This window comes from Triticum dicoccoides, chromosome 3A (genome assembly GCF_002162155.2).
Source record: "Triticum dicoccoides isolate Atlit2015 ecotype Zavitan chromosome 3A, WEW_v2.0, whole genome shotgun sequence".
Classification (NCBI taxonomy): domain Eukaryota; kingdom Viridiplantae; phylum Streptophyta; class Magnoliopsida; order Poales; family Poaceae; genus Triticum; species Triticum dicoccoides.
This window is the reverse complement of record NC_041384.1, coordinates 595,508,586-595,519,337: the sequence shown is the minus strand read 5'-3', so window position 1 is coordinate 595,519,337 and position 10,752 is coordinate 595,508,586. Positions and strand designations below refer to the sequence as shown.

General features: G+C 42.1%; 1 protein-coding gene across 1 annotated transcript; it reads left to right on the top strand.

Moving 5' to 3' along the window:
- LOC119269437 (amino acid transporter AVT6C-like) lies at positions 1–2,326 on the top strand. Its single transcript, XM_037551264.1, has 5 exons — positions 1–500; positions 620–769; positions 1,102–1,305; positions 1,399–1,864; positions 1,943–2,326. Exons 1-5 carry the CDS (start codon positions 92–94, stop codon positions 2,091–2,093), a joined length of 1,380 nt encoding a protein of 459 aa, XP_037407161.1. The 5' UTR covers positions 1–91; the 3' UTR covers positions 2,094–2,326.
- Positions 2,327–10,752: the final 8,426 nt, after the last annotated feature.

Below are 10,752 nucleotides of genomic sequence, written 5' to 3'. Positions count from 1 at the left end.
CCATTCACGCTCTCGAGCCGCCGATTACAAATTCGCACCCACTCCGCCGCTGTGCTCTCTCCCTCCCCTTCTTGCTTTTATCAAGTCAACCATGGTGTCCAAGAGCTCGCGCGGCCCCGGCATGGCCGCCGGCGGCAGCGAGGCGGAGGAGGCGCTCCTGCTGCCGGAGCGCGTCGTGGGGGACCTCGCGGGGGCGCCTCCCGGCAACGCGTCGGTCCTCGGCGCGGTGTTCAACGTGTCGACGAGCGTGGTGGGCGCCGGGATCATGTCGATCCCGGCGGCCATGCGGGTGCTCGGCGTGGCCCCGGCCCTGGCGCTCATCGTGTGCGTCGCGCTCCTCGCCAACGTCGCCGTGGACTTCATGCTCCGGTACACCCGGGGCACGCCGTCGTACGCGGCGCTGATGGGCGGCTCGTTCGGCCGGGCCGGCGCCAAGCTGCTCAACGTCTTCATCGCCTTCAACTGCGTCGGGACCCTCACCGTCTACCTCATAATCATCGGTAATCAATCCCGGGAAACCCCACAGGCTCTGGCGCGCAGTGCAGTGCCGAGCGTGGCGCGCACATGCTTGCGTCTGGTGTGGTGAGAGATCCTGAGTGTTGGGAGAGTTTTGGTGCAGGGGACGTGATGTCCGGCCCCGTGGGCAGCGGGGAGGCGCACGCCGGGGTGCTGCCGGAGTGGTTCGGCCCGCACTGGTGGACCGGCCGGGATGCGGTGCTGGTGGCGGCCGCGGTGATTCTCCTGCCTCTTGTGCTCCAGAAGCATGTAGGTACGTACCCCGCCGCTCGAATCGGGCACAGCTATCTGGTGCGCGACCGAATCGGGCATTCGACCTGTTGACGTAGCAAAAAAATTTGTCTAAAAAACCAAGCTACGGGTAGATCGTGAGGCCAGCCATGTCGAGGACGAGCACGTGGCGACGTGGCGTCGTGGCCCGGCGATTGCTCAGTGCACTGTCGCTGTGCACCCTCGTGCTGCATCTTTGATTGTACTAGCCAATGATTGATTTCCATTCAAGTGCCGACAGTGGGGAATGTACCACTACCACCAGTAGAGTTGCAACGACAAAACAAGATAAAATGGTTACTGTAAATTTTGCAGATTCGCTGAGGTACACATCGGCAGTGTCCATCCTTCTGGCGGCGGTGTTCATGCTCATCACGATGGGGATCGCGGTCTACACTGTCTTCACCGGCACCGCGAAGATGCCGCGGATGCTGCCGGACTTCTCCACCCTCGCGTCCCCCTTCGAGCTCTTCACCGCCGTCCCGGTCATCGTCGTCGCCTTCACCTTCCACTTCAACGGTACTCCACATCGACCGCGCCATATGCTTCACAGTAGCTTTCTTCAAATATTCGACGCTGTACAGTACAGCTCACCTGTGTCTGCCTTGGCAGTGCACCCGATCCGCGCGGAGCTCAGCAAGACGTCGGACATGAAGTCGGCGGTGCGCATCTCGCTGGTGCTCTGCGCCGCCATCTACGCCGCGGTGGGCTTCTTCGGCTTCCTCCTCTTCGGGGACGCCACCATGCCCGACGTGCTCGCCAACTTCGACCGCAGCTCCGGCTCCGGCGTCCCGCAGGCGCTCAACGACGCCGCGCGCCTCAGCTACGCGCTGCACCTCGTGCTCGTCTTCCCGCTCCTCCACTACTCGCTCCGCGTCAACGTCGACGAGCTCCTCTTCCCAGGCCGCCGCCCGCTGGCCACCGACACGCGCCGCTTCGTGGCGCTCACGGCCGTGCTCATGGCGGTGCTCTACGTGCTCGCCATCGCCATCCCCAGCATCTGGACGCTCTTCCAGTACTCGGGCTCCACGTTCGCCGTCTGCATATCGCTCATCTTCCCTGGCGCCATCGTTCTCAGGTGCGCCATTGATCACTTGCTTGTACACATAAAACTTAACATTTCCTGGCCTAATCCGACACCTTGAAACTTTTTCAGGGATGTTCACGGAATAGCGAAGAGGAAAGACAAGGCAATGGCAGCGATGATGATCACTCTGGCGGTGATCACGAGCAGCATCGCCATTGCTTCCAACGTCATGAGCTCCATCAAGGGCGAAGTGAAAGGTGTTAATGCCGGAGCTAGCTAGCATGTACAGTTTCATTATTTATATAGCTATAATATAAATCAAAATTCTTTCACCCGCAAAAAAAAAAAAGAGTTCCTCCGCTTTAGGTTTTGATCGTGGAAAATGTCACACGAGGCATTGTGTATGTTGTCTGTAAGAACTAGCAAATGGCAGTCGGCCGTTGTTGTATAAAACAGTTGCCATACATTTACCGTGTATAAATATCAGGCGAAGAAAAAAAACGCTTTTTGTCAGACGAATTTGCTGTGGATACGATGTTTCATGTCTGACGCTCGAATCGAACGGGGGATTAGTGCCGTCCAACTGCAGCTGATGATGGCCACCGTACGGTAGTGTATACAGCTTCAAATCCCACTCTCGATTTCTGAAAAATATATAATCATTTCTGCTTCGGTACAACGTCCTAAACACATCAATAACACGTTAGCTACATGTAAGGCGACTGAATTATTATTTTCGGTCAGTCAAATTTGTGGCTATCGATTCAAAATGCTTTGTGATAAGTACATGTGTAGGAGATCGACAAACTCTGTTACTTGTTCAGTTGATTTTTTTTTGCCTATCCTTGGTCAGAGCACGATGCGCCTTCATGCATGCATGCATGTCTACAGTTCGTGGCTCTTGCATGCACATGCATTGATGAAATGCATCCCAATATTAGTGTGTGCATGCTTTTTTTGTCCTTGTGTTTGCTTTTATTTTCTGCGCATGTTTGCTTTTGGTTTCTATTTTTAATTTTTCAGTTGAGTTTTTTTTCTCACTTTATTTATTTTCAGATGTTGAGTGTGTGTAAAAGTATACATGCAAGTACTACATGTACAAATTACATTAGAGTACGGAAATATCACTCTTATATGTTTATTCTATATATTATAAGAAGTGCATTTTTTGTGCTGATTTTCTGGAAATTTTGTATTTTCTTTCTTTTTTAAGGGTAATACCAATGCTATTTTTTCTGCTAAATTTTACTAATTCATTCTTTAAAAATACTTTTCAATTAATATTTTTTTATATGTATGCACACAAGTACTATATAATATGTCTGCAAATTATACTAGATTGTGGAAGTTGCATTATTTTACGTGTATTCACCGCATATTACAAAAAGTGCAATTTCACTCAATGTTGTGTGCAAGTTCTTTTAATTTCATTTCTTCTTAAGAGTAATACCAATGTCACTAATTCATTTTTTTTGCTAGAAAAACTTCACTTTTTATTATGTCTTAGTTTTTATTTCTTTTTCTTTTTTAACGTTAATACCAATGCCCCTAATTCATTCCTTGTTTAAAAACTTCTTTTTTATGTAAATTTCACTATTATCAGTGTATTCTTACATACACTAAAAAAGAGCAATTAATGTGTAAATTGTTAAAAGTCAATACTGAGGGCACACATACATTTTTCTTAGAAAACTTTTTTTTATTTCTATACCATCACTAAAGACATATACGTACTCATATCCATCATCCCTAAAAAGTCGAACTGTTAATGTGATGTACGTGTGACCCATCCATTATCCATGCATGTCATGCCCAAGCCCAACAATTGCATGCACGCAAGCATGCATGTACCCAGCCAGGCATATAAGAAATTAGGTCCCCTCGCCTCCCGCTGCCATGTTGGCGTTGAGAGGTGGGGGGACATCGGATCTTCAAGATATTTATCTTCTTCATCAAGTCTAGTGATCATCATAGTTTTGCGAGAATAAATTTTCTCCCGTCCTTTTGACGGTGCCATGAGGTTTGAGAGTTTTTTTGTTTTCGTAGATCTGATTATTCGAGTTTGATGAGCTTATGTTGCTGTGTCAAGATAAGTTTTTGCTGGTCTGATTCTTTGTGGAGGTGAAATCTTGAATCGACACCATGGTGAAGATATAGTGATTCGACGGCCTGCACTTCTAGGTGATCATCCCCGACCCAAGTACGTTCATCGATTAAGGCTTTCTATCTTTTTGGATGGGCGATTCAAGGCGCTTTCAAAAACCATTATTGGTAATGTTCGTGCGGGTGAAAGAGTGACAACGCCGTTGCTCCAGTCCAATTGCAGCTTATTTACCAAAGTCTATGGAGTATTTCTTCGAGCAGAGATTGATATCACGAAGAAGGTGATTTCAAGATATTTCGTTATATTCTTAGTCATAGGAGTTACTTTGTCTTTTTTTAATCTTAGGTCCAAATCGGTTTATCTACAATTGTTATAAGCATGAATAATGTTACAAGTGCTTCTAAAAAAAGCCAGGCATAGCGTTGCCAGAGGGGGGGAAATTGACTGACCCAAAATACTAAATCAATCGACTTGTATGTAGCCGGTCCACATCAATAATCGCCCACGCTCTAAAATTAGAGAGCTGTGGCATCAAACTCGAGACCTACCGCGGTTGTGAGCGCGTTGATAACCATTAGAACCAACCAGCTTTGGTGATGTACTATATACGTAGCGCGGTTTCTTATCAACTAAAATGGATGTACTGTAGCAGTTCAAACCAGCACTATACAACCGGGCCGGACACTGTAGCGAACCGATCGAGGGGGTATTGTAGCTAATGTGTTTTTTAGTTTTTGAAAGAACGAATGTTTTTCAAAAATACAAAATGTTTTTCAAAATATTAACTTCTTTTGGAAACACGGTTTTTTTCAAGTATGCAAACCTTTTTTTATGGGAAATACAAATATTTTTAATTTTTTTGAACAATTTTTCAGAATTCTGAACATTTTTATGAAAGTGTGAACATTTTTTCAAAAATATGATTTTTTTTCAAATTTGCAAACATTTTCTTGAAAACATGAACAATTCATAAAATTTGCAAACATTTTTTTGAAAATACAAACACTTTTTCAAATTTGCGAGCATTATTTGAAAACAAAACATTTTTGTCAAATTTATAAACATTATTATTTATTATGGCTTTAGTATTTTTTTCCTTTTCTATTTTTTTTGTTTTTCTTCTTTTTTCAGTAAAATGTATCATAAGTTCTAAAACTATTGAAGGTGTGTCAGTTTAGTCCTATAACTTCGAAACTGTAATTTTGGGTCCCAAAACAATGTAAGTTTGTTCATCTCGGGTCCTAAGCTTGCATGGCCAAAATCTATTTTGGTGAAAAAAAAATTCAAATGAGCCATTTTTTTAAGGTCCTAAGCTTGCATGGCCCTCCATACGCTTCCACATCGCAATGTGTGTTGCAACCTGCACGACCACCACCTGCGTGGCCATGAGGTGCAGGACAGCCTCGCCGAGAGGTTTGGCGCGGCCGCCGGGGAGATCCCAAGCCAGTCAGCATGGAGGACGACATCCCTCTCTCTCAGCACGTTCGCCGGGGAGACGTCGAGCTAATCGGGATGGAGGACGGCATCCCTCTCTCTCGGCGCGTCCACCGGGGATACCCCGAGCTAATCGGGATGGAGGACGCCATCCCTCCTCTCTCTCTCTCATGACATCTTCGTTGCCCCGACACCCTTGTCATAGAACTTGTCGTGTAGGTTGTTGTTTAGGCACGAGTATGGCCACGAGTGGGGAATTGTCGTTGCTATCACACGGCGCGGAGGAGTGTGCAGAATTTGCGAAGCTGGCGCAAAGGTCGGTGAGAGTGACATAGCCCCAGCAGCAGCCACAAGTGGGTAGCAATTGGACATTGTGTGATGTGTCGTTCTGCCACTGTGGGGTGAGGCCGAGATGACCGGTCTACTCTCCTTGTTGGAGCTCAAGCCATTATGCCTCTAATGGCCCGCGTTTCGAAGTTATAGGACTAAACTGACACACTTCCAACAGATTTAGAACCTAAAACTGCAGTTTCGAAGTTATAGGACTAAAATGACACAACTCCAATAGTTTTAGGACCTAAAATTGCAGTTTCGAAGTTGTAGGACTAAACTGACACACCTCCAATAGTTTTAGGACTTATAATTCATTTTACTCAATTCAGTTTCTACTTTTAAAGCTTTATTATTCTTTTTGAAACCCGTTCAAATATTTGAGAAAATGTTTGGAGTACCAGAAAATGTTCTTATTTTCAACTATTGTTTACAATTTGAAAAAAATGTTCTGGAATTTCATAAAATGTTCCCATTTTTTATTTTTCTGCCCACAAATTTAAGATATGTCTGTGTTTCAGAAAAGGTTGATAAATTTCAAAAGGTACGTGGTTTGCAATTTTTTTCAATATTTTCATCAATTGTTGGCAATTTGTTAACTTTGGAAAAAGTGTTCAAGTTTGTATAATTTTCATACAAAATTTGAAATTCCGGAATTGTTGAAAAAAATAATGATTAGGACAAAAAAGTGTTCATATTAATATATAATGATGGAAATTGCAAATAACAGAAGCATTCAAATTAGGAAAAACTATATGCTCGGAGATGCACCTGTCTAGCATAGTCTGGCACACTCCTCTTAATTGGTGTTTTTTGAACTATGAATAAATGACCCAAACTTCTATAACGGTCTGGCACGGACATACGAGGCATCCATGCGAAAATTGAACGAGTCCGGGCACTGTTTACATGTTGCGACACGTTTGGCCATTTATTTATCATTTTTCATCGTCGAGAAAATTTCAGAAAATGCAAAACTTGTAAAAAAAATATCTAAACTACTTGGCATGATGCCTTGGGGCCATTTGACGGATGTCGGAAAACAATGAGCTTTCAAACAAATCCTTTTGGCCTAACCAAACACCCTTCGTTGACCATTGTCTATATTTTGGCATCCTTAAAATGAGCCCAACTTTGCAAGATGGTAGGCAATGCCCATGGTAGGCACCCATGATTGGTTTGGACGACTTTCGACCATGTATGCAAGTTGCGACATGTTCGGTCATTTATCAACCTTTTTAAATGGAGAAAACTCCAGAAAATCCAAAACTTGTCAAAAATCCAAACAACTTAGCATGATGTCTTGAATTGTTATACAAGGCCATGAAAAAAATTGGGGCCATTTAAGGGGTGTTGAGAAACAAGGTGCTCCCAAGCGGACCCTTATAGCCTACCCGAACACTGTGCGTTGAATATGGTATTTCTTTGGAAATCTTATGATCGGCCGCAAATTTTGCAAGCAGGTGGGCATGCCCATGTTAGGCATACATGCCTGGCTTGAATTACTTCTGACATATGCACGTTGCGTCACGTCTAGTCATTAGTCAACCTTTTTCATCGAGAAATTCCAGGAAATGCTAAACTTGTTGAAAACATAAACAACTTGCTATGGTGCCTTGAATTGGCATACAAGGTCATGGAATACAATTGAGGTGATTTCAATGATGTTGAGAAACAACGTTCTCTGAGACGGAGCCTTCTGACCTACCCGAACACCCTCCATTCAACATGGTCTATTTTTATACGTCCTTGGAACGACCCCAACTTTTTTCCACTAGGTGGGCATGCCCAGGATAGGTACCCATGCCAGGTTTGAATGATTCCCGATATTATATGCAAATCGCGACACGTCCGACCATTTATTGGTCTTTTCTAACCGAGAAAACTTAAAAATATATAAAACTTGTCAAAAAAACAAAATAACTTTTCATGGTGCCTTGAATTGATCATAGAAGGCCATAAAATAATGGGGCCATTTCAAGGATGTCGAAAAACAACGTGCTCTCAGACAGACCTTTCTGGCCTACCCGAACACTCTCCGTTGAATACTGTGTTTTTGTGGAGATCATTGAAATTACCCCAACATTTGCCACCATGTGGACATGCCCATGGTAGGCATCTATGCCAGGTTTGAATGACCTCCGACACTGTATGCAAATTGCGACACGTTCGGCCATTTATCGGCCTTTTTGACCGAGAAAACTCTAGAAAATGCAAACTTGTCGAAAAACCAAGCGAAATGGCACGGTGCCTTCAATTGGTCGTAGAAGGCCATGGAAAAAATTAGGGGAATGGATGCCTACCATAGGCATGCCCAACAACTGGCAAAAGTTTAGGTCATTTTAAGAATGTCGAAAAAAACATTATCAACGTAGGATGTCTAGGTAGGCATTCATGCCAGGTTTGAAGGGAAAAAGTATTTAAAACCACAATTTAAAGTACTTCAAACTTTTATTTTAAGTTTTTAACATAACTAATAAATATAAAGGAATAAAATTATAAAGAATAAATGCTTAAAAAGCATTTAATAAATATTTGAAGGAAAAAAGAATTTAAAATAATAATTTTAAATATCTACTTAATACTGTTATTTAGTATTCCAAACGATATCAGATTCTTGAACAGGTTTTAAAAAGGATAATAAAGTTCAAAAAGGTGAAAAATGAATTAATGAAAAAAGAGAAGAATATCGAAAAAAACATTTAGGCCTTGCCCAACTAAGCGACGACATCGCTGCCGTTGAGCATCTGTTGGAATTTGTTTGGAATTTAAAAAATGTTACTGTTTTTCTTAAATGTTCACAAACTAAAAAAATCTCCAGGCAAATTTAGACCACATTTTTTGCTTACAAATATTTGTTCATCCTTCTGAAAAATGTTTTGAAATTTCAAATATTGTTTATGTATTCAAAAAATATTTGTTTTCAAAATTTTGTTTGTGTTTTTCAAAAAATAAATGTTCGCGTTTTGACATTCTGAACAAATTTTGAAAGACACAAACATTTTTCTGAAATTCCCTTACAATTTTCAAGAATGCGTATATTTTTAAATTTATGAAAAGAATTTGAAAACGACAAACATATTTTGAAATTTTGAAAGGGCGGCCATTTTTTGAAAAAAAAGAAGAAATGTAACAGGAAAAAAACATAAGAGAAAAGAAAGAATAAGAAACGGTGGAAAAAAGATTGGTTCGGAAAGTGTTCGTAAAATCTATTTAAAATTCCCAGCCCGTTCGTTACTTAAACTAGATGATGCCTCGCACGTTGTTGCGGAAATATTTTGCAGTATTTTAGTGAAATTTTGGTTATATGGAACATGAATATTTCAAATAATAGTTTTTAAAATTATATAAAAATTAAATCTAATTCCATTATAGAATGGAATTTTACATGCATGCATGTTTGCATGTTGAAGTGGATTTTTAATATGCATAGTTGCATGGTGAGGTGGGTCTTTCCTATGCAAGTTGAATGATGTGGTGGTATGCTTGCATGTTAAGAGAAATATGTAGTGGAGGCTAGCTATTTAGATATACTCCCTCCGTTCCAAAATTCTCGTCTTAAATTTGTCTAAATACGGATGTATCAAGTCACATTTAGTATTAGATACATCCGTATCTAGATGAATTTAAGACAAGAATTTTGAGACGGAGGGTGTAGAAGATAGAAGATGTCTGGCTTCACAACCTTCACTAAAGGCAGACAGTCCGTGTCGCTATGCATGCACGTCATGTTGTAGGCGGACACGTGTTTGATCCCAGCTAGTGTGATCTTTTTCGTTAACTTTCATTGCGTGCTACCGCAAATGGGCTGGCGTAGGTGAGCCGCCTTTTGCGAACGTATGGCGTATACGTATACTATGATTTGCGAAAGGTTCCTATTACCATGAACGACTGAACTAAATAAATAAATAAATAGGATGAACAACTTTTGTGAGAATCAGGCGTAACCATGGTCTACTAATGGTCCCATTCATATGGCTACACAAACGCAGGTAAAAGGTGAAAGGAACAAATTGGAATGGCGATTGTGGTCCGTTTGAAGTCTGGAGTCTGAAACATGAAATGAAATCTAGGGCGAAAAGGCCGTCGTGTTATTCAGTGGCAGTGCTGGCCATGCTGTCAAATGCTGTGTTTTGTTAGTTAGCGTGTGTGATCATTCGATGCTGCCACTGCGTTTGTGAAGTGGTTGGTTGTTGCGCTACATAAATGAAGTGAACACGCGTTCTTCCAGCTCAATTATATACCTGTCACCACATAGAGAATTGGTAGTTACGTAGGCATAGAGTTAGGCGATGATAAACCAGAGTACTACAGACGAGGCTCCAAATGACAACATTTTTCATTTCGATCCCTCCAAGTGTCTCCAGGTCGACTCAAGGTTACCAAACGAACAAAAGCTACTACGTGTCAGTCTGCATGGCTGAAACTGCAAGAAAGAATTGACATGTAAAGAGTGCCCATCTGGTTGCAATCTGCACAACATGTAATTTTTTCAACTGGATCTTAGGCGAAACGGAGCACCTATTTCATTTTAGACGAGAACTGACCTGCTGAATGGTTAGGAGGACAATGATATCATTAATAATCAAATATCATATTTGACACTTTGTTCTTTTATATAAAAAGATGGAATATTTGTTTGGTGGGGGGTGACGTTCCGTTGATAGCAAGGCGTTTGTGGTGATTTTGTTAGTCTCAAGACCCGTTGGCTCAGTCTTACGAAGATGATGTGTTTATTAGAGTGAGTGTATGCACATGTTTGTGAATGTCTGCATTTGTGTTTCTTTTAAAAAAAACTTCAAAAGTCATAGCACCACAGGAAAAAACGAAAATGCTAGAAATCAGGCGTCAAATTTCCATGCATGGAGAATCAAAGTTTTTTTTATGGCAAATCGTGTTGTTGGTATAACAATTCTTTTCAACAAGCATGGCAAATCCTAGCAAAAAGCAAAAGAATACGAACATGCTAGTGTTTGCTAGGCTTCCTAAAGGGAATTGTTAGGTTCGCTCACGACACGTGATTTGCTGTCAGAATTTACCACGCTTGCTGAAGGGAATTGCCAGGCTCGTA

Coding starts and splice junctions, on each gene's coding strand:
- LOC119269437 (XM_037551264.1), top strand. CDS start 92: ATGGTGTCCAAGAGCTCGCGCGGCCCCGGCATGGCCGCCGGCGGCAGC. Junction 501..619: donor CGTCTACCTCATAATCATCG/GTAATCAATCCC, acceptor GTTTTGGTGCAG/GGGACGTGATGTCCGGCCCC. Junction 1,865..1,942: donor CCTGGCGCCATCGTTCTCAG/GTGCGCCATTGA, acceptor AAACTTTTTCAG/GGATGTTCACGGAATAGCGA.